Source organism: Pygocentrus nattereri, chromosome 15 (assembly GCF_015220715.1).
Source record: "Pygocentrus nattereri isolate fPygNat1 chromosome 15, fPygNat1.pri, whole genome shotgun sequence".
Lineage (NCBI taxonomy): Eukaryota > Metazoa > Chordata > Actinopteri > Characiformes > Serrasalmidae > Pygocentrus > Pygocentrus nattereri.
The window spans coordinates 27,586,765-27,611,591 of record NC_051225.1 but is presented as its reverse complement, the minus strand read 5'-3'; the positions used below and the strand labels follow the sequence as shown (position 1 = coordinate 27,611,591).

The window sequence follows — 24,827 nt, the reverse complement described above, 5'->3', positions numbered from 1 at the left end:
AAGTCTCCAGTGAAGACCTGGATGAAGATTGAGTGAGTTTGTGTTTTTTTTTTTTTTTGTTTGTTTTTAATAAGCAGAAATGATTGGGGCTATTTTGGTGACCACTGTTGTGGTGTTTGTTAGCGGTGTTAGCATCACTGCTCCAGTTCCAGACTAAAGAAACACAATTTACCATGTGTTTTGCTGATCAACTGACCTGTCATAATTAGAAATGTGGTTAAATTTGATTTTGTACTGAACTGGTCCTTTAAGCCTGGCAAATAATAAATCACAGTGTTCTGGTTTTGCACATTGCCATCAACCTGCTTGTATTCAGTTCTGATTGTAGGTTCCCAGCCCTGGTTTCAGGAATACGCCCTGTCCTGCTTATGTCTTTTATATACTCTAACACACCCACATCAGCTCAGTAAGGGCTTTCAAAGAGCTCAGCAGTTTGGATTTGATAAATAAAAGTAGATGAAACTGATGGAGTACATAGTAATATACAGGTGTTTATTAATGAGGCTTATGTTGTGATATTTTGGTTCATTTGTAAAAAGTGCACAGAACATGTAAAGCAGTATAGAATGGACTTTTCAGCTCTGTATGAGAGGTAGAGTGTACATGTGGTCATCTCCTTATATTAGAGTCAGAATTCTGCTTTGAGGTTTTACAGCATCCTCACAGCAGCTGTTTACTGGGCCTGCAGTTTCACTGTTAAGCCTGCATGCAGGGTCAAAATAACAGCGCTGACGGCTGCATAAAACTAAAAGTGGTTGGGAAATGACTAGAAAATCATAAACTAAGCTCTGCATGAGAAGCAACAGCCACTGACATGAAGAAAAGTGTTTATGCCTCTCAGTGCTTTTAGAATTACATGTGAATGTTCAGCTAGTCTCTACTTAAAGAGGAATTATAATATATAATAATAATATATATGAGTATACAAAGTCCTTCTGAGTAATTTGATGTGAAATGGTTGACTGTAGAGAAACTGAGTTTGTGCCTTTACAGTGATAGAAAGCAGGGTTTTATAAATTTTTTATATATATATATTGCATACCTCTATGTCTAGTATCAGGCAATGAATTTGTTACCCCACAGTGTAATACATTTCTGTTTTTAGAGGCATTAAACACTTCAGACGTCTGGTTCCTATCACAACACATGTAAACAAATCTGTCTTGGCAAGTTAGAACGGAGCATTTCACATTTCACAAGCACTCTGAAGGACTTTGTTTACATCTCAACTATTTATTTATAAAGAAATTTTGAAAAAATGGTGGAATTCACTCAAGCCATTTACCACAAACACGTTTTTTTTTCTTTCTTGGGTTAAAAAACTGACCATGTAATCTAATGGAAATGGTAAAACTTGTCAAAGTCTCATCTACAATGTCTTCACTTCATCAATTCAATAGTTCAGTTCATATAAACGCATGAAAAACAGAACATAAAATAAAATTCGATTTTACTTGAGGTTGAGGAAATAAAAAAATGCCATGACACTAAATCCTGTGACATTAGTGGAAAAACAGGGTGAGGTGTCAAAAGTTGCTTCAAATAACTTCTAGTGTTATTACAAAAATATGAAATTATATGAAAATTAATGTTTTGATCAGCGTCAGTTAGTATAAAGATTATTATATGCTAGAATATTATTTACTGTAAATGTCACACCTTCATAGAAAGTGTTTTCATAACTGGAAATGTCCAACACACACGTTACACTACAGCCTAATAACTAAAAATATCGTGCTTCTTAAGAATAACTCGGTTTTGTATGATGTTCATATAAAAAAAAAACATTTCAAGGCAGTTGCAGTGAAATATCAACATTTAGAAAATGTCTACAAGCAAATGAAATGCGGTTTTTACAAATGACTGGTGGTTAAATTCTGCACTCATGGTCTGAGGGAGGTAGCCTTATTGAGCTTCACAGTCGGAGCATTTAGCTCCTTCTCCAGTTTAAAGATATGTTAAGTCGTTGTCCTACAATCTTGCCTTGTCCTTTTTTCTCTATCACACATGCTTTTGAACTTTGAGTAGATGGCTAAACTGTTAAGGGCCAGAGCAAATTGAGCCTAAACCTACACTAACAAGGATTTTTAATGGTAAAACACCATTAACATTGCAGTTTAGCTCAAGACTAGGCTTAATGTCCACAAAACCAGCCCCATCTTGGATCACACTGTGTTCACCATCAAAAACCTGATCTGGAGTAAAAGTGAGGCTGTTTTCTTCAGACAGACATGTAAAACAGTCTCTTCAGGTTTGTTCACTGGTCTTCTCAAATGACCCCTCGGAACAGGAAGGAGAGGGCAGCCCCCAAAGCGAGGCCAAGAGACAGGAAGAAGGCCATGATTGCTCCGGCTGTTTCTGCCTCGTTCCCAGCCACTTTCCTGGATGGACAGAAGAAGAAAGAAACATCAGCCAAAGCACCTTGTGGTGTTGTTTTGTATCCTGCCTTCATATCCCCTTTAAAGGCATGCTTACCCGAAAAATGGAATAGGCACATTATTCCGTTTGGTGTCTGAAGTATAAATGGACCTATTACATTAGCCTTGGAGCATCAGATGCGAACTAAACATGACTTGGCTGACTGAGTAAGTTTCTTAAACCAGTCCTTTAAGACTGTCAAAGCTAAGTGTTTGTTAGCCAGAACCAACAGCTCTTCATAGTAAAGCCGCCAAAGGGACTTTTTGGAAAGATGCGTTAGATGAACGACCTGGTTCCCTAAAGAACCATTCAGTGGATGTTTTTAAAAGAAATATAGCAAATTCAACCAAAACTCAGTTCTACAAAAAAAAAAAAAAAAAAAAAAAAAGAAAATCTGCCTATTGGCTTCTATTATACGTGTGTTTTGAGTCAAAAACACAACATAACACAAATTACTGTCTCTGCTAATCAGTCCCTGTTTCTCCTTACTGTATATGTGTATATATAAATATATATATATATATGTATATGTATATGTATATGTGTGTGTGTGTGTGTATGTATGTATATATATATATATGAGGTCTGATTTGATTGGCTGCCCTGTATTGCGCTCCTATAAAAAAGCAACCCGAGCTGAAACGCTCCTTATAAATTCAGTGTGAATAGGCGGGGCTAAACTACTGTGGGCTGAATACGCTAATAAATGTACATTTTCATGACATCACAAAAATAGTGAATTCAAAACAGGCTGTTTTTGAACTGTGAACTGTACGTTTTGAAACTTTAACTCAATTTTTTAAAAATCCATAATATCAGCGCTTTAAATTATCATGTATAGAAATGTTCTGTCTAGCAGTGGTTCTCCAGCTGGTCCTCAGGGACCCTCAGAGATTCCCCATTTTTGTTGTATCCCAAAGCACTGTGAGAAAAGTTGGAGCAACAATGTGGAGCGTCTGAGGGGCTGTGAAGATCTGAGAACCAGAGGTTTAGGGGAAAAAAGGTGAATCACTCCAGAGAGCCCTTTTGGCACCTTCATTTTTAAAGGTGTAGGACAGAGGTGTCCAGCCCTGGTCCTGGAGAGCTACCTCCCTGCCAAGTTTAGTTCCAACCTGTATCCAATCAGCTGCCCCGCTCCTTACTTAACTCTAAAATATCTGATCCAGCCAATCAGGGACTTGGGAAGAGGTTGACTAGCTGGAGCAGACGTGGCAAATTGAGCCAGGGCTGGAGACCACTGGTGTAGAGGAGGTGACTGAGTTGGACTCACTTGGGACCAAAGCACATGCAGAGGCTGGCCAAGTATCCATTGGAGAAGGCGAAGAAGATCATGAAGATGATATACCAGGCATCATGTTCAAAGAATATGGGAATGCTGTAGCGTGGCTGGACATTACATAACATGAAGAGGGGCACGAAGACCAAGCGGGCCAATAGTAGCATCGGCAAGAGCTTACTGTCCTTCCCAGGCTGAGAGGGTAACAAGGAGACAGAATTAGTGGAAAATACTTCATAATGCATATCAAACAAAATATGAGTCAAATGTGAGCTGCTGTTTATGGTTTTCTTCTGTTGAAGTAAATCAAACCACAAGCATAAATGTTCAAATAATATTACAGTGTTACAAAGGTATTAAATCAGGGTTGAGATGTGAGCAAGGCCTTTAGTTGGGCCCAATAATGTCAACACATGATGGAAAAACAAGGAAAAACACACCTACAACAATGCTAATTTCTGCTAGCGCCCTTATGTGATTCTAATAATATGGTAGCATTAAGCTAATGGTTTTCATGGATTCATATGAACATTTTTGACTGTTGTAGACTGAATATGGACATTTGAAGCTTGTAAGAGACATTTCATGTTTTATTTAAAGCTTGTGACAGACATATTAGCATAAAATTGACCTTGTAGCAGTTTTACAGTGACTCAATAAAGAGCCCTGGCACAGAGGATCTAGAACTTCTAGATAGCCTAGAGCGACGTTTTTCTCAGAAAACTGGACCCAACTTTTGTTACTCAAACATGATTGGTTGTTCCTAATTATGTTGGTGGCTATTTTGAGACATAAGGCTCTCAGTTCAGCAACTAAAGTCCTAAGCAAAAGGAGAATTAGCTTCATTAAGCAGGGAAAAGCGGGTGTTATTCATGAGCAGATGGGCTGATGGGCTGAAGCGCCACCCCAAAACTAGCAACACTGAATGCAAAAAGTCTTGACGTCTCTGAATCAAATTACACTCAAAGTATTACTGGCAAAGCAATACTGAATATCTGTGTTTGAATTTGGTTTAAAGTGAACTGCATCCAGTGGAAGACTTCAAACCTATAATAAGGCCAGTCCTGTATTGGTCACATACAGAACCAACTGATAAAGTTATATTAAGGAAAACGTAAGAGGATTTCTTACCCACATACACACAGCAGTCAAGCTCCGGCCTGCCCAGTCACACACGTTAAAGAGCAGGAAACAGGACACAGGGATGAAGTAATCCCCTGAGAAGGAAGGTGGTCAACAATACCAACAATATCAGACAGACATGGCTTGTAATATGAACTACAGAACTGATATTTTATCCATTTGACCTAAATCTAAAAATAATAATATTTTTTTTATATTTTTTGATCAGTGCCCTGTATTCAAATGAATAAAAGAAACCTGACCATTCTCACACTTGCTAAATACTTTCAGGAAATAGTGAACTTGTACTCAATATATAGCATACAAAATTGTAGGCTTGTACCCTTTTTAATGTCTGAAACAGGTCATTGCCCTCAAAGCATTACCATCATTTTCTAAGACTGTTCTGTGTTTTATGGCAGGGGGTCCCAACCTTTTACAAGACTTGCACTGAAACTAAAAATATATATTGCTAACTATGTCATCCAGGAACTTTGCCAGACCAATCACTGAGCTAAAAATGAAGTTTGATGTTTTATTTCTGCAAATAGTTATTACAACATTGATATTTGCCATATTAAAAACTATTCATTTGATTAAGAATCTATGTATTGCATTGACGTTTTGCAGTCTAAAAAAAAAATAAATTATGACTGCTGCGGCCCCCATAAACTAATTAAGATACAAGCCTAACACTATCAGCTGCACACAGTGACATTATTTCCTCAAGTCTGAAGCAAATATGAGATGGTCAGTCTGGGGTCTTTGGTGATTTCACATGTGTTGTCCCCCATGCATGTGCACATCAGTTTACTCATTTACAGCACAGCCTGAATTTAAGCCTAAAGCACAAATACATGCACACTGCAGCTTACCCCAAGCTCCTCCATTAGCAATGGTAGATTTAACATCTGCAGTGACAGCAGGGAAAGTGCCAATGGTTACTGTGAAGCAAAAGCACACAGAGAAGGCCATCACCCAGATCTACAGAGAAAGGGAAAGAGAGAGAGATGACTGAAAGAGTGAGACATATGAAGATGAAAAAAAAAGTTTTTTGAGCCTTTGAGGCTGAAACTCTCTCTAGAGCTACTCAGTAGTTTAACCTGATTTCATACAACGGTTAGTTCTGGCCATGCAAGCTGATTGGTTGAGATGTGTTCTAACTCTGCCGTTATTTTGGCAGGTTTTGTTTGTGCTGATAACACTGAAGACGCTGTTGCTAAGCAACAAGTTTGACAGCTGTAGGAGACACTCTTCTTACTTTGCCTCAAACAGAAAATGGATACATTTGACCGACAGCCGATTTGGTCCGACTCTGAAGAAGAGACTACACTAAATTCCCAAACTGTCATCACCTCTGAGCAGCTTTTCAGTCAGCAGCTATAACAAAAGAACAGCTAAATAACCTGGAAACAGCCAGAAATTAACCGAACACCATTCGCCAAACGTGTAGTCTGATCTTCAGAGTCTGACCAAATCAGTCTGTGCCATAAATCTGCCACAATAAAAATCAATAAAGCTGCTCAGTGGTGACAACAGTTAGGTGTAAGGAGCTGGAGAACGAACTGCCAGCTGTGCAGTGAGTGGGCGAAGCTCTTTACTCTGACGTAGCAACAAGCTGCTTGTTAAGGAACTATAATTTGGCAGAAGGAACTGCGAACACCAAAACATATTAAACGCCACGTTCACGGCCCAATTTATTCATTTTTTACTTTATTTGTTTAACTGTTGTACAAAAGCGATAGAACACTTGAGGTTGTGTGTTATCACTCCATTGCTTAATCAGTAAGCATTTATGAAAACCCCTACAGTTTTCTTTTTCATTCACAGTAAAGAACCCACACCAGGGTTCGGCAACATGCACCTGTTTTACTGCCGTGCTGCAGCTCCACTGCAAAATGACATGATATAGGTAAAAATAAAAAATCCTCTGCTGCAGTAAAATGAAACTCTGGTGATGCTTTCTAAGTTTTAACAATAAACTGTCTTAAATGCTGGAGTTAATGTAGCCTACAACTGCTAGTCACATAGCAATGGAGAAAACAGTCTCACCTAGCTAGTGTCTAACGAAATGGCAAAGAGAAAGATGACAAACATCGACAATTTGAAGACGATTTAATTTGCATTTATAATAACCCCAGCTGTTTTCTTGATACGTTGCTTCTCATTCCCATTCCACCTTAAATGGTGCAGCAGTTACATTCCGGCACGTCAGACACCATTTAAGGAACGGGAGAATTCGAAGTAGCTGGCGAACGAGAAGCGACTTTAGCCTCGGGAAAAGTCAAACATTGAGAGACATTTTACAGGAAACTGGCAAAGAACCAAGAAAAGTAGCTATAGTTGTGCTAAAGCTCAAAGCAGAGCAAAGTTTGTCTGAATTATAGTTGATATTATATTATTTAGCACATGCAGCAACAACGTGGTTAACACCTCTGCCTTCTACTCTGCAGACTGGGGTTCAATCCCCACCTGGGCAAACTTGGGCAAGACTCCTAACACTGCCTTGGCCTACCTATATAAAATGATCAAATTGTAAGTCGCTCTGGATAAGAGCGTCAGCCAAATGCCATAAATGTAACCATAGTCACAGCCCAGATGGTAAAATGGGAATAAATTGTTGTGGCTCCCAGTTCATGTTGAGAGGACAAAATGGCTCTTCTTAACATTTGGGTTGCGATCCCTGATCTACACTTTTTAAAATATGGAGGGTTCTTTGGAATGATACTGTTCTATAAAGAACCTTTCAATGAATGGCCCTTTTAAAACTCAGTTCTAAGACTTTTTAGGAAATTAATAGTGCTTTCTCTAAGTTATTCACTGCAAACGAGCCTTCAAGACCTTCGATTTTATGGCTATTGAACGTAATCAAAGTGCAGTGCAGATATATAGAGAGAAATGCAGAACTGTACCTTTTTAAAGATGTCTACAATGGAAGGACTCTTCTGAACGTCCTCACTGGTGCTTGCGCCTTGCTTGTTTTCCTCTAAAGCAGGTTCAAAACATCTCACATTGATTTAAAACCACAAACTTGAGTGGAAATCCAAAATACACAACCAAAATACAAAAGTACCTTTATGCAACAAATCCATCTTGTTCTCCTCATCTTGTTCAGGACTGCTATGGCTTTTTTCTTGGTAGTACTGGAAAAATTCCTACAACAGGAAAGAAGGTGCTTCTTTACAAGTGCATGGAACCACTGTTCCTATTGGCAGCGTCCGGTTTTACACTCACCAGTTTGGGGAGAGCAATGTAAGACAGGATAGCGAGGCCTATCACGGCACAGGCCGTGATGAAGTAGCCAAAAGCACTGTCTGTTATAGCAGAACCACCTGAGGAACAAGAAGACAGCAGGAGAAGGAGATAAAAAACATATTTAGTTTAGACGTTGTAGGAGGAGGGCTTTTAGAAGATGTTTTTGAGGTATATTATAAGCCTATTTTTTATGGAATCTTACTAGCGATGGCGCAGATCATGGAGAAGGCAGCGAAGGTGCCGGCCAGCCCCTGGCCACTCATGATTGGTGTAGTGTAGGAGGCAGGCAGTGTACCAGCCATGCCGAAAAGACTACCCTGCAGAACAGCTCCAAACGCTGGAAGAGAAGTGAGGACACATAAATGCACTGTTGATCACACACATGCACAAGTGCTTGGCTTTTAATGAAGTGATTTTGAGGCAGCTAGATACAAATGTCCAATTGGGAACCCTCAGGGCAGTGAAAGCCTAATAATTTCAGTCACCATCCTAGTTTATTTAACTCTGGAAGTGTTGTTATTTGTAAGTTTTGCATGGAAACAGAAGGGTTAAAATCCTTGAAATGGAGGAAAAATCCTGTAGTATCTTGGTTGATACAGTCAAGCTAGCTCTCCTATTGGTTAGAACTTCAGGAGTTGGACTGATGGATTTACATGTTAGAATTACCATCACTATAATTAAAAGTTGATCCTAGCTCAACCAATCCAAAGACCTAGCTCTAATAGTCATCAAATCCTACAAATGTGCTATGAAAAATTACCATTATAAATAATTATAAATCTTTTTTTTGTTTTGACATTTATAGCCTTAACTTCATGCCTAGCTTGGATAGTCATGGCTCACAGATCATCGACAGCTCACTGTCACACCATATATCTCACAAGTAGACACAATCCAGCTAAATTCTCAAATTATTGCTTATATATGTGTATTTGTGAAGCAACACTCACCATTAATGATGACAATTTTTGCCATGGTGATCACAAAAAAGGGCAAAGGCTCCATAGACAATTTAACCAGGATAGCAGTGACCAAAAACACCAACAAGATGGCAGACAAACTACCCATTATCCTTAGCTTCTGAGGGATTCTGTTATGAGGATAAGGTAAGAGGTAATGAAATTATAAAACATGAACAGTCTGAGAAAAGATGCATGTTACTGTTTCATGCACTCATACATGCATTACATACTGTACATCTGTACCATCTATTCAACTGTCTACCTACTTTATTTATCCAATCATAAATGAACGTGTCCAGACAGCCCTTGTAATTAGTGAATTCAGCTACTGTAAGGTGACCCAGGTGCTCAGTTCTCCATAAAAAAGCTTTGACCACTGGAATGCGTCACCCTGCCCGATGCCAAATGTTGACTACAGGGGTGTGAAGCCCCACCAGCACCAGCAGATTGGTATTTGTGATTCAGAACTAACCATTCAATATCAGTACCTGACCTCACTTATGCTCCTGTGGCTGAATACAATCAAATCCTCACAGCAATGTTCCAACATCTAGCATAAGCCTTCCAAGAAGAGTAAATATTGTTATTGTCGCAAAAGTAGGACAAATTCTCTATTAGAAAAGTTGAAATGTTGGGCACATAATGTATTAGGTCTTTGTTCATGATTGAAATGTCTATTGATGAATAATATTTCACTTGACTTTTTTGAACATTTCAGCAGAAGTGTCCTGGTGCTCTTGCTGTAAACTTGACACCACAACATTCTCCAGACCATCCACCCATCAGTCCAACTTATAAACTAACCAGTGCCCTTGTTTTTCAGATTAATAACAAACAGCTTCAAACTTGCCTCTGGTGTAGAATGGAGTTGAGACAGGTGAAGACTAAAAGTGGGATCATGGCACACAGTGTCATCACATTATTGAACTTGGCTTGCAAAACGCTCCGGTTGTCTCCCTCAGCATCCCCCACAACGGTTGAGTTGTCTGCCAGACGGCTGGTAAAATACTGCAGAGGATATTAGAGTGGATAATAATGCTTCTTAGTATAAAGCATATACAAAGTATAAAGTATAACAATGACTGGAACATTTCCAGTGAACAACAGTTTGCAAGAAGGACAGCTCAGTACCGCTGTGGCAGTCATGAAGAAATTCCATGGCAGTAGAGTTCCTAATCCAAGCATGAAGAAAATCAGCCACACAGCATTGTACCTATAGGATGAAACAAGAAATCAATCACGCTTTGAATTTCAGCTTCAGGCTTGTCTTTATCGTCAATCGTCACTCCTCCGCAAACCACCTCCATTAAAGATATTTCACTCGGTAAAGCAAGATAACTTCACTAACTTGTCTGCAGGTTTCTGTGTGGCCATTTTAGTGTAATGGTGTCGTTTCCAGTTCTTCTCAGTGCTCACTGTAACCTGGAGGGTACAAGAAGAACAGGGAGAGTTCTTCAGGCAAAAACGGACAAAATACAGAATTATTCATTCAAAATGTGAATCAATGACGCCTTTTCGGTCTGGAAACCGTCCTAAGGTGTGTTATCAGCTCAGACAAAACAATGGAAAGTTTATTTGCCTCTGATTGAATCTTTTCATGGTTGATGCAGAGCAAAGCAGACACCTCAATCCTAGAAACTATACTTTTTTTTGTATTGTTTGTTCTTTTGTTTTGATTCACGATATTAAGATCATAAAAGAATAGTCAGTGATTATAATGGTGATTATAGAATAGTGATTATAAAATTTTTAATTGTAAATGTAGAGAGAAAGGAATGTTGTTATGCACCACCTGAAGCATATTTGATTTCAATATCATTATAATTTATATGTATTAAAAAGGATTATAACTATCATTATGTAGTGTCATTATGTATCTATTGAAAGAAGACATCATTGTGATGTGTGGGATTAAATCCTGAATCCTTACCAAACAATGACATATTAAGTATTTTGCAGTTGCATTGGTCCAAGCTCAGCCAATCAGATGTTAGCACTGTAACTGTCCTTTTTATATTGTCAAATAAGTATAAGAATGTAAGTCAGTGTTAGAACTACACTGTTAAGTACACTTTTGGAGCGGTGCTAGAGAAGGACCACAATTGATTCTCTTAAGAACCTTTCAACTGAGTGGTTTCATTTGAGCTCCTGCAACAAAATCGTGTATTAGCCATGCCTCTATTTTATTTTGCACAGCCTATGTAAAAAACCCTATGTAAAAAAGGCCAAACTATGCTTTATTTACAGTGTAGTGACTCCTTTGTTTTAAAATACTTTAAATGCATTTTTTAAAGTTAAATTTAAAGATTTTTAAAATCATTTTTACAAACAAATTCCAAATATAAAAACAATACACAACACACAAGCAATGTGCAGTTATGCAGATATGCACAAGCAGTAGATGTAAAACAAGATACTCACTACACTGACACTGGACACACTGATCCTATATGTCCATGTGCTCTCTTAGATTGTACTCTCATTTGTCCCAGCTGGCATACCACCCACAATATATAGAGTTACGTATGCCTTTCGGGCAGCATGTGTGAGTTCTAAGAATTCAGGCTCCTCCCTCCCAGTTGTGTGACGGGTGAGGGGCTGCATATTTCTGAGACTGATAGTGGAAACATGCTCTATCTCAGGGCTTGCACCCTATTTACATTGCTAGCACATCGCTATGAACCCACCACTAACTGCTGCCTCACTGTCATGCAGGACTCTTAAAAACAAGGCCTGTCTTTAGGAAAAGGCTGGGGTTGTTGACAGATGAAGTGGAGCAACCTAAACCGAGAAGCATTGTTACTTCAATGAAATCATGACTCCAGCAACCAAAACCTCCTCGAGCAGTTCTTTATAGAATTCCAGGGAGCTTCTGCATCCTTCAGCAGAGGAACTAAAGTGTGTTAGGTGCTATTCTCTTTTGGACCAACATAAAATGCTAATGCTGGGAAATGAGAGCAGTCCAAGTTCTGAACCAACAGAACAGGATGAAATCACACCTAATAAAGGAAATAGGAAGTGAATAAGAATGGCTGAATTGGAGCAGAGTAAAGTGTAGATTCATTTCCAGACTTATCGAGACTACTTATCGCTGTTGTCTGAAGAAAACCTCATATCTCCAAAATGATGACTTTAATGGAGAAGGAAAAAACCTACTTTACTTTTAAAGTAAATCAATGGAACCAGACTTTTTTCTGCCGTTTTGCACGGTTTCTTTGGTCCATTCTTCATTAAATTTGCACATAATGTAAAGAGCAACAGGCATGTTCAAATTATGTCAAAAACTGAGAAAGGTTTTCTTCCAACAGCAGCGACATGCATGAGTAAAAGTGTTATCAGAAAAATTCACTGTCTGCATAATTAAGTGCTGATAGGAAAGAGCTGCCTTTTTAGATGTTTTATGATAGTTTTGACCATTCATAAAAGAATGGTCAGTGATTAGAATATTAAGCAGGATGAATGATCACAAACAGCTTGTTAGGAAAATTATATATACAGAAAAAAAGTGTTTATTATAAAGCAATAAGCCCCAAGAGGCTGGTGGAATTGTACCACAAGGAAGCTATGTTGTTATATACCAAATGAAGCACAATTTATTTTAATATCATTACATTTTACACTGATAATAAAATTTGAATAAACTTTTTCTGAAGAAAAATTTAGCATTATTTTATCAGCATCACATTTTTAAAAAGGCTTTTTTAGGTTACCAGTTATTTTGGAGAGTAAATAAAATATTGTATATATCATGACCCCTGGTTTCTATGATCACCACTGTAAAGAAATCTGAGTTGGGAAGTTTCTATACAATGAACCATTTCACACCAAACCACTCTGAATGCCTTTGTTTACATCTTATCAACTGAATTATGCCACTTCTTTTTAAATCACTGAAATTCCTCTTCAAGTTCATGTAAGTGAGTAAACGCAGTTCTCACCCACCTCTGTTTGTGGCTTCAACCACAAAAACACAGTCTTTTCCTCATCCTGAAAGTTTCCCTGGGGTTCTTCTCAAGTTAAAGGACATAACAGTGACTTAGATCACTGAAAGAACGTTGTACTCTGTGATGAGCTGCTTTAGAAGCTCAGTGGTAAAGTGACTTCAAAGATGAACGGCAGCCCAAAGGACCGTCAAAAAGAGTCCTTTACCTCCAGATGATTTCGATAAGGTCGAATTAGATCAGCTCATGTATGAATACAAAAACAAGCTTATCTTCTCCAAACAATATGCAACGCTGTCTCTGATTGTCCTGCTAACATGGTTTTGATCTAGAGTGAAGGGAAAAGGAGTAAAGCTATTTAGAGGCACATCTGCATTTAAACCAACAGCTGAACCAATTTAAAAGATGGTGCTCATCTGTGATGGAAAGATTCCACATATGGTTCTAGGAAAAACGCTTTAAACTTTAAAAAAAAAAGTTCTTCACACACATCTCATTCACAAAAAGTACTATTTTAAGGGGCCAATATCACAGAAAACAAAATTGTTCTCATATTTTTAAATAATAAAGTGTGCCATAGGTTTTAGGCATTGTTAAGGGATCAAAATATGCTGTTTGTTCTCTGTACAGACCATAAATGTCACCAAGCTGCAAAAAAAACAATGGGTAGATATGAACCTATTTGGACTGCCTTTTTAATGAGGCATAATACTGGATAGCCAGTCAGAGCAGATGTCATTTACATTTGTCTCTCTGAAAGGGGGATTCCACTGATTTTTTCAAAGCTTCTGCTTCATTCAATACAATGATAAGTCATTCAGAGAGGTTTGATATGAAATGGTTCTTTGTCTTTCTTAGATTTCTTTACAGTGGTGGTGATAGGAACCAAGGGGTTCAAAATATTGCCAATTTATGTAATATATAAAATGACCAGTGCACCAACATTTTCTGAGGTTTTGTATGTAATATTGGTGATGGAAAAAAGGTGGTTGCCTTACAACATCCTAAATATTCCTCTGCCATAAATAGATTTCAAAAACTATCATGAAACAATACGTTCCTGCTTTTAGAGGCATTAAACTCTTCAGACGTCTGGTTTCTTTCACCCCCACTGTGAATAATTCTGACTCTGCAATTTCCCCCTGGGATCAATAAAGGAATCTGAATCTGAATCTGAATTAGTTTCTCTAGAATGGAGCATTTCACATCAAACCACTCTGAATGACTTCATTCATCTCTTAACTACACACAAATTGGTGGGATTCCTCTTTAAAAACACAGTAACAAAACAACCTATGCAACCACTCAAAATCCCAGGCTTTTTAAATTTACATCTTATTATTTGGTAACTACACAGACTTCAGTGCAAACTGGCTGAGCTGTTCTTAGGTTATAGATTTGCGTAATAAAACTTTGGGCTGGCCAAGCTGGCCCTGGCCATTTAAAGGGTTAATTCTAAGGTATAAAGAGAGGTTGTAATATATGTAAAAATGCAATTGTGACTGTTTTCTGCCATGATTGACATCAGGAAATAAAATTCAATAAAAAATGTAGCTCTTAATACATGTGCTTTTTCAGGCGGAAAACACAACTTGCTGTTAGCGTGAACTGGCAGACTGAGGTCAGCACTTTGTTTCCCCTCTCACCAAAAAAAAAGAGGAACTTGTGGATCTTACATGCACATCATGTTCATGTTTTTATGCTCAGGCTTATGTCACAAAGACATCCCAGAGCATGTGAGTGCAGAAGTGGTTCTAATCTCTGTCATTATTGAGATCAAACTTTGAACTAGATTGGCTATGTAGCATTGCTTTGGCTGAGAAGACGACCTCAGGAGGAGTTTGTATCAGGGGTGTATGTTTCTTTCCTTTCCCTTCTTTGATTAGTAGGATTTTGAGCTTCTAATCTTCACCTCAGTATCCAATAAGACATGCTAATGAACGAATGCTGTGCCCTACATTTCAGCAAAACCCCAGATCAGCTCCTCTGACATCGGATTACAAAAGGCAGGTAGAAACATCTGGCAGTATTATGCAGGAACAGGGTTTGTTTCTTCAGGACAAGGCATGCAGTACCACTTGGTTAACGTTACATCCTGCAGAAGCTGCTTCAGACAAAATGTCTTGATTGTTTTCTTTCCACAATTACTCACTGCTATACCAGAGAACAAGGCGCTGGAGGAAGTCTGCCCAGACACCACCTCTCACTGTCTCCTACTGATTGTCCACATTGTTCAGGAGCACCTAGAGAGGGCGTTACGGGTTACGGGAATGACTTGATTTACTCAATTCTCTCTAACTTCAAACAATGAGAGTGTTGTGGCTGACGCTAATCAGTTATTTAAAGCTAACAGCAAGGCCACACAAGGTGAAAAGCACCCAGAGCAAAGTACTTATCTGTTATGTAATACGCTAACATGACACAGGCCATGATGGGCAATTGATCAGATAAAGAGTGAGGAATCTTCCCAGGTTAATGAAGGTGTGAAAATACTGCAGTCAGATTTCCTTACAGTGGTGGTGATAAGAACCAGGGGTCCTGATCTTTCCATAGCATTTTGATTGACCATTCAAAATGACCAGTAACCTGCCTGTACCTTTCCGCCATGAATGTATTTGAGAAAAAGGCATCAGGCAGAGCGTCTGTAGCAAGTTCATGTGATATTTTTCTGATGAAGCTTTAGAGGACATGAAACACTTCAGGTGTTTGGTTCCTATGGCCACTATCCACTATGATCAATTCTGATTCAGTAAGCTTCTATATAATGAAGTCTTTCACATCTAAACTCTGTAAACGACCCTGTTAAATCTTAATGATTTAATTAAGTAGACAACACTTTAAAACACTGGAATTCTCCTTTGAGTAAAAGGTAGCTTGAGAGTTTGTAAATGAGTGGTATCATAGCCTCTGGTCTAAAAGGATGCGCAGAAAAAGGTAAATCTGTTATCACAGCACAGACGAGGAAAGGCATCCCACATATTTAGGTTTGTTGATTCTTCGAAAGAAAGATGCCATGAAGGATTCTTTGGAGTGATGCCAGGGAACACCCAGGCCCTGTTCCAGTTCTATTTTTGGCTCGCCGTCACCCATTTCGACCTACAACACACTTATGTTACATGTGGCCCCCAGGCAGACGTGGAGGAGGGGACAGTGAGGAGCAGATTATTCAAGCGATCCACATTTGCCCTCGCCCTCGGCAGGTTGACCTCAGTGAGCTAATCAGGTAGCCATGCAGATTTTACAAGGTGAATTTTCATAACATTTGTGATGATTTGCATTGTCTGGCAGTCTGTGTTGTGCCTTTATTTTTGATGAAAAAAGCTGCAAAAGTACAGTAATGAAGTCGTTCCAGCAATCGTGCATAACAGTTGAAGCAGTTTGTAACTCAAAGCCCAGGTTTTGAAATGAAGTATTTTCTGTTATGATTTATGAACAGCTTTGTCTGCGTTATATTTGAGGTGCATTCAGTCACAATGATTTCTGGGCATGTTCTTCTGCTGAAATCAATAGTGGTGTTTACTTGATCCTTCACCCCTCTGAGGGCTCATCTATCACCCTTCACTTGAGCCAAAAAAGTAATGGAACGGCCCTTAAGATGACGTCAGGGATTCCACTGAGGGGAAACGACGAGGCAAAATGGACAAAACCGCTACTGAAATAGACGGAAACTTTTGGATCCCTAAAGGATCTTTCAGTTGAGCGGCTTCACTTGTTTTTGAAAGAGTTATCCATAGAAACATCCTTTATTTTTGATTGATTGTTCCATGATATTAATTCAAATGAATGTTCCATTTGTTCACCTCCTCTCACCCTGTTCTTCAATGGTAAGGACCCTCACAGAGTGGTGGATCATTCTCAGCACTGCAATGACACTAATGGTGGTGGTGGTGTGTTAGTGTGTGTTGTGCTGGTACAAGTGGATCAGATACACCAGGGCTGCTGGAGTTTTTAAACAGCTCAGTAGCACTGCTGTGTCTGATCCACTTAGACCAGCGCAACACACACTAACACACCACCACCACGTTAGTGTTACTGCAGAGCTGAGAATGATCCACTACTCAAATAGTACCTGCTCTGTGGTGGTCCTGACCACTGAAGAACAGGGTAAAAGGGGGCTAATAAAATATGCAGAGAAACAGAAACTACAGTCTGTAACTGTAGAACTACAAAGTGCACCTATATGGATAAAATGGACAGTGACTGTAGAAGCAAGGTGGTTCTAATGAAGTGGCCAATTGGTTTGTGGTCCCACACACTTAACAGCATGCCAGCTAGGAGGGCCAGAGACTATCAACCAGACTAAAGCAAAGTTAAATATGGTATCTAACACCACAATGAGCCATCTGAATGTGCAAAACCAGATCTAGGCTAACATTTACTCACAGCTCCTGATGCATGAGCTACACTTCCCAAGCATTTCACAGTAAGCTGCTAGCTTTGGGCCCCAGCTTTAGCTTTAGGCCCCAGCTTACAAAGACAGCTTCAAGACAAAGAAAATATTTGGTGGAATTTGTCACTCATCTCTAAGAGTTCCAGCTAAATGCATTTTGGTGGTTTGAGTAAAGCTTAGGAAACATGCACTTCCTAGATAAGGACAGGGAAAATGGCAAGAACCTAATTGCGATCTCACCAGATCTTTCTTTTGTTTTCCTTATTGTGCCAGTAAATTCCACGGTGTTCTCTTACATTTGTCAGCCTTCCTTCTAGTCAACAAAAAAAAACAAAAAAAACAGGAAAAGTGCCACTTCCCTGTTATTTTAGTCACTGAAGTCACGTACAAGTTGTGCACTATTTGGTGGTGCATATCTTGAGGGGAAAACACTCATCCTTATTTTGATGTATATTTGCGTCAGGTTCAGTGTTATTTCTGAACTTTGGTTTTGGTTTGATTTTTCTAGACGCTGACAAATCTGCAGTTTAACTGGTAATGTTACATCATAGCTTCATTCTGAACATAACACTAACCAAACAACCACAGGACAACTTGAACCCCCATCTTTCAAAAAGAACTTTTTAAAATAGGAGAGTGAAGTTTTGTTAATCCTTTAATGGCCAGGGCCCACCAGTGGCCCCAAAGCTCAACCAGCTTGCATTCAAGTCCCTGTACTTAGCTTTAGTGCGTAATAAGCCTGGGATTTGAAGAGGTTAAGTATAAACATTCATTGTTAATGGAATACTTGTGTCATTGTTGCTGCCTGGATTTCACAGTATTTAACAGGAATGTTTCAAAGTAAAATAGCAAAATACAGTAAAATAAAAGTAAAATAATAGTAAAATTCATCCTTCCATCGAGAAATTAACTGGACTTATATTTTCTGTAATAACAGCAAATGACTGCGAGGTTGATGTTGAGCCTTTTAAGTGTTTGATGCTTTTATTCTATTCAGGTTTTGGTATTTGAAAGAAATTTACACTGTGTTTTGTTTGCTTGTCATGCTAGTGGAAATTATAAACAAGACGTAAATTTACAGAAAATTAGTGGATACTGAATATCATTACTTTTACTGTTACAGATGAACACAGCTACAGTACTGTAATCTTGTGGTGCAGATTGGCTGTGAAATCACTGTAAAAGTTGCAGTTTTACTATTACTTACTGAAAATACTGTAATTTTACAGTGTTTTACAGTATTGTAAAGTATCAAATAAATTTAAAGGTTTTGCTAGAACTGTACAATCCATTAACAATTTAGAAATTTTGCCATTATCAAAATTTTCTCTACATACTGTACCAGTTTTTACTTTCTGCTGTTGCCTTCAGATTGCTCCTTAGTAGTGCTGGCTAGCAGCAGCATTTCTGCTCAAAATACATAAATAAAATAAATATATATCAAACTATGTCTAATGAACTACATTTCTAATAACTCCTAAATAGTTTATAGCTTTGTGCTCCTTCAGTGAAGCCAAAACCAAAGTGGAAATGACCCTAGATGACCCTTTCCTCGATGCTCAAACACCTACAGCCTCAGCAGAAAGAGTATCAAAGGGTAAGAAGTGTATCAGTCTTACCTTCACCGCTACATTGCTTTGGCTTTTGATTTGTATTCAGATCTAGTTCTTCTTCCAGCTTGTCATTCTGTCAGTCATGTTTTAACCACCAGCCTACATAGTTGGTTTCTATCTGAGAGTACAGATTTCAGCTGTGTTGGAGAAGTAATTGCAGCTTGCACTGCAGTTTCTTGCTATTACGTAATTTTTTTTCTCTTTGCAGAGGCAAAGTTTAGCTGCAAGTCTGTACACACACAACACACACTGTGTAGGGTCACAGTGTAGTTTGTTTGTGTGCACTGTCGGTCTGCTTCAGCGTGTGCCTTCTTAAAAATAAATCTCTAAAAAGGGGTTCTATGGAGCAATGCCATAGAAGAACCGATTTGGGTTCCATAAAGAGCCCCTAAAGATGAGACATTTTTGCAAATGAGATATAAGTGTGACGAACGCCTTTAAAGTTCAAACAGCCTTCACGTAGTGCACATATTTGTAGATCAGCATTGCCCAAAATGTTGCCCATAGGCCCAAAGGTGGCCCATGATGTTTGATTTGGCCCAACAGTAATTTACCACAACCCCACCCCTTTTTTCAAAGAGATCTAAAACTATTTATACCAAATATAAATTATGTTCGTTTTAAACTTACATATTAGAACAACTTTAATAACAGAGTATAGTGCAATGTTATATATACACTGAAAATACATTTTTAATCAAATACACATTTAAAAAACATATTTTGGCCCTCGTGATAAACATTGCTTTTTGACCCTCAATGATAAAAAAAGTTTGGACACCTTGTTCTAAATGTTTTTAAAAGTGCATATTTCAGACAAGATATTACAGGTGGGACAATGTTTAAAACAACAGATATCATTATGGATCTTTGCCAATTCTTATTTCTATATGCATATTCTTACAAAAAATGACCTTCTCTGTACTTCTCTACCAACACTCTCAACGCAAAAATAGCATCTGTGGTACTCTTTCTGGGCATGAAACCAAACTGCTGCTCACTGATCTGAACCTCTCGCCTTAGCCTTGCTTCAACAACTCTTTCCCATACCTTCATGGTGAGGCTCATCAACTTTATACCTCTGTAGTTACTGCAGCTCTGCACATCACCCTTGTTCTTAAAAATGGGGACCAGTACACTGCTTCTCCACTCATCAGGCATCCTCTCACTCTCCAGGATTTTGTTAAACAACCTGGTTAAAAAGTCCACTGCCTTCTCTCCTAAACATCTCCATACCTCCACAGGTACGTCATCTGGACCAACTGCCTTTCCATTCTTCATCCTTTTAAAAGCTGCACTCACATCCGCCTTACTAATTCTCTGTACTTCCACTATCTCTCCCCCCGTTGTCCTCCTCTCTCTCTCGTTTTCCTCATTCATTAGTTCTTCAAAGTACTCCTTCCATCTACTCAACACTCTCTGTTCACTCACTAGTACATTTCCCTCTCTATCCTTTATCAGCCTAACCTGCTGTACATCCTTTCCAGCTCTATCTCTCTGTTTGGCCAAACGATACAAGTCCTTTACTCCTTCTTTACTTTCCAGTCTCTCATACAGCTCATCATAGGCCTGAGCCTTTGCCTTTGCCACCATTCTTTTTGCTATGTGACTAGCCTCACACTTACTCCTGCCTACTTCCTTCATCTCTGGTTATCCCACTTTTTCTTAGCTGCCTTCTTCTTCTGAATACTCTCCTGGACTTCCTCATTCCACCACCAACTTTCCTTGTCTTCTTTCCTCTGACCAGACGAAACACCCAACACATTTGCCAGTTTCTCTCACCACCTTAGGTGTAGTTTCCCAGTCCTCAGGTAGCTCCTCACTGCCCCCAAGGGCCTGTTGCAATTTTTCCCTGAACTGCCTGCAACCATCCTCCTCCTTCAGCTTCCACCATCTAATTCTTGGCTCTGTCTTCACTCTCTTCCTCTTCTTTGTTTCTAATCTGATTCTACAGACAACCACCCTATGCTGCCTTGCTACACTTTCCCCTGGTACCACTTTACAATCTCCTATCTCCTTTAGGTGGCATCTCCTGCTTAGGATATAATCCACCTGTGTGCACCTCCCTCCACTCTTGTATGTCACCCTGTGTTCTTCCCTCTTTTGAAAATATGTGTTCACCACAGCCATTTCCATTATCTTTGCAAAATCTACAACCATCTGACCGTCCGCATTTCTGTCTTTCACACCAAACATACCCAGCACCTCTTCATCCCCTCTGTTCCCTTCACCAACATGTCCATCGAAGTCTGCACCAATCACTAATCTCTCCTCTCTAGGGACACCATCTACCACTTCATCCATCTTACTCCAAAATTCCTCTTTCTCCTCTAACTGACAACCAACCTGTGGTGCATATGAACTGACCACATTCAAAATTACACCATCAACCTCCAACTTCAGGCTCATGATCCTGTCTGACACTCTCTTTACATCCAGAACACTTTTCACAAGCTGTTCCTTTAGGATTATGCCTACTCCATTTCTCTTCCTCTCTACACCATAATAGAACAGTTTGAATCCACCTCCAATCTTCCTGGCCTTGCTTCCTTTCCATCTGGTCTCCTGGACACACAGAATATCTACCTTCCTTCTCTCCATCATGTCTGCAAGCTCTCTGCCTTTACCAGTCATTGTCCCTATGTTCAGAGTCACTACTCTAACATCCACACTCCTGCCTTTCCTTCTCTCTCGCTGCCTTCTAACCCGCCTTTGACCTACAGTAGTCCAATTTCCACTGGCACCCTGCTGGTCAACAGCACCGGAGGCGATCGTTGTTAACCGATCCAGTATGGCAATCATATTTGTGATCTGCATGATAGTTTTGGCACAAGTTTTATGCCCGATGCCCTTCCTGACGCAGCCCTCACCATTTATCCGGGCTTGGGACCGGCACCAGAAGTACACAAAGTACACCCCTAATGGCTGGTTTTGGCTCCCATCACCACCACTGTAATGAAATCCATATTTTTCTTTACAATGAACCATTTCACATCAAACCACTCTGAAAGACTGTTTGCATCTTAACAATTAAACTATACAGAAAATTTTTTTCAATTGGGTGGAATTGCACTTTAAGACTGGACCTCAGAACTGCACTACACAGTGAGATCTCAGAAAACATGTACCATTTGCAAGAATATTGTCTTAAATGGAAATAGACATGGATGTTCTAGTTTAGATTCTACATGAAAAAAGCCTTTCACTCATATATGATACACCATATATGCAGCTAAGCATGAGAGGACACAACTTGACTAAACATCCTGCAATAAATATATTTCTATTGAGCTTTGACATTTTTGTGAATGCATTTAGAAGATGTTATCAATGCAATTTAGATTTTAAAAATCTTTATAAAACAAGGTTGGTAGGACTTAAAGTCAGTATGTATATAGATTTACCTTCAACTGCATCTCAAAAACTTTTACATACTTACACGATGTTATCATGGGACGCTTTGTAATAGGACAGCATTCATTTATTGCAAAATGTATTTAGCTTTCATTGGTGCAGTTGGAAATTATTAACAGGACTGATAGAGTTTAGTGTCCTTATCAGTGCAGCCATTCTGTTTATTAATGATCTGAACATCTGTGGATGATCCTCACAGTGCACTCTTAAATCTTCAACTTCTTTCCTCTGGTCTCCCAGAAGAGCACTTAGCTGGACTCCCTACGCTCTGAGAATGTCCAGGATTTAGTTGTTACTGCTCCTCGTGGCCCATTTGTTGATAGATAACTGTCTTATATAACACCTACAGTTGTTCACTATTTCTCCTCAGTGAATAACTCAGAAATGGCATGAGCATAATAGCATTTATGATCACCAGCCTACAGAAAAACAAGCAAATGAGCATTAGGAAAAGAGTGAAAAGCATACCTGGTGTTGAAGCATGTGTGTGTATTCAAACTTTGTTCAGAGAGGTGGTTCAACAGCAGAGGTTCAAAGACCATTGGGGGACTTATCAATTCCTGCTATAGTATCACTCAGAGGGAGTGGTAGAAAAAGACACTACCTCACCTCTGAATTCCTGAAGCTCGAAGGACTAAAAGACTTGAAATGATATCACACTATTAAGATACTTTGAGGAAAGACTAGTTAAATACTAAGCATTATGTAAAACACATTGCGACATTTTCTATTAATAATTTGTCTTATATTTTCCCCAGATAACAAACAACACCCTGTTCAGACTGACTTCCCTGGACTGTGACTCATTCATAAAGCAAAGAAACTGAATATGTGTAAATTAGTTTCGATTATGGGCTGATTTTGCTGCTTAATTTTCATATACAGACTGGGGAGTGAATGGTACATGTTGAAACATTAACAGTGTTTACATACAACATCAAACTTGTTTGGTTAAAGAAGCCATGAAAATCTATGATATGGGATTCACTGGATCTGACAAGTAGAGCATACATGAATATAGTTTATATAAACCTGCCGACTGCTTCATTACACATCTACACTCACTGTCCATTATATCAGCTCCAACTACTGTATAGGATTTTGTGCATTTTGTGGTTCTACAATTATAGACTGTAGGCCATCTGTTTCTCTGCATACTTTATTACCCTCTTTCACCTTGTTCATGCCCCCACAAGACCACCACAGAGTAGGTATGACTTTTGTGATGATCATTCTCAGCACTAAAGGTGTGCTAACGTGTTGTACTGGTACGAGTGGATTAGACAGTTTTTAAACACCCTGTTCTTCAGGGGTCAGGATCCCCACAAGACCACTACAGAGCAGGTACTATTTGAGTAGTGGATCATTCTCAGCACTGCAGTAACACTGATGTGGTGATGGCATGTTAGTGTGTGTTGCGCTGGTCTCAGTGGATCAGACACAGCAGTGCTGCTGTAGTTTTTAAACACTGTGTCCACTTACTGTCCACTCTATTAGACACTCCTACCTCGTTCGTCCACCTTGTAGATGTAAAGTCAGAGACAGCAGCTCATCTGCTGCTGCACAGTTTGTGTTGGTCATCCTCTAGTCCTTCATCAGTGGTCACAGAACACTGACCACTGGACAATTTTGGCTGGATACTTTTGGTTGGTGGACTATTCTCAGTCCAGCAGTGACACTAAGGTGGTTAAAAACTCCAGCAGCACTGCTGGGTCTGATCCACCCATACCAGCACAACGCACACTAACACACCACCACTATGTGAGTGTTACTGCAATGCTGAGAATGGTGCTCCTACATGGTAAGTCGATACATTTAGAAACTTTTGTGATGCCTACATTAAACTCAAAAAAAGTGAGGAAAGGTGTTTTAAGATATGGGCCCTTTAGTACATGTCCAGGGAACATTTCCTTGTTCCTCTTGGAACATTTCCCTAATTAAGGAGTGGAACAGACAGCCAGTGGAATTCCCAGGTCCTGCAGTCGATTGTGCTTTTATTCCACACTAATTTAAACATGCGTACTCTATCCAGTTTGTATCATTAAGACTAATTAATAGACGACCTGCACACCTTTCCCCTTCCTTCCTACAACCCTGTTGAGTGGAGTCTAGCAGTTCATATTCACTCCGGACTTTTGAACTTGGTTCTGAGCAGCTGCTGAGTTGCTCTGACATGAGACTATATAGATAAACATGTTCATCAGTAAGGACTGTGATATCTATGCTATCTGTGCATGACGGTGAATGACATAGGCGGGTTCTTCTTGCTCTGTAAAACAGTGGAGGAATCTTGCCAGGTTGGGCTGCCCTTCCTATCGTCCTTGTGTGCTGCTGATGCAGCGTGTTTCATTTTCATTTGAGAGGCGAATGGACTTTCATCTTCTGATACTTCTCCCTGCAGACCTTTTGACGCTTAGGATAGTCTTCTGGATGGGG

At 39.3% G+C, this 24,827-nt stretch overlaps 1 protein-coding gene across 6 annotated transcripts; it reads right to left on the bottom strand.

The window, feature by feature from the left end:
* Positions 1-471: 471 nt before the first annotated feature.
* Positions 472-22,920, bottom strand: slc29a1b (solute carrier family 29 member 1b). Of its 6 annotated transcripts, none has more exons than XM_017721914.2 (13): positions 22,860-22,920; positions 10,382-10,455; positions 10,165-10,246; positions 9,884-10,041; positions 9,022-9,161; positions 8,274-8,408; positions 8,051-8,148; positions 7,890-7,971; positions 7,729-7,802; positions 5,692-5,800; positions 4,826-4,911; positions 3,689-3,888; positions 472-2,381 (listed from the first exon to the last, which is right to left on the bottom strand). In XM_017721914.2, exons 1-13 carry the CDS (start codon positions 22,872-22,874, stop codon positions 2,270-2,272), a joined length of 1,365 nt encoding a protein of 454 aa, XP_017577403.1. In that variant the 5' UTR covers positions 22,875-22,920; the 3' UTR covers positions 472-2,269. The 6 variants fall into 6 exon arrangements, with proteins under 6 accessions (XP_017577403.1, XP_017577405.1, XP_037401502.1 ...); XM_017721916.2 differs by lacking the exon at positions 22,860-22,920 and adding an exon at positions 18,984-19,120; XM_037545605.1 differs by lacking the exon at positions 22,860-22,920 and adding an exon at positions 15,135-15,157.
* Positions 22,921-24,827: the final 1,907 nt, after the last annotated feature.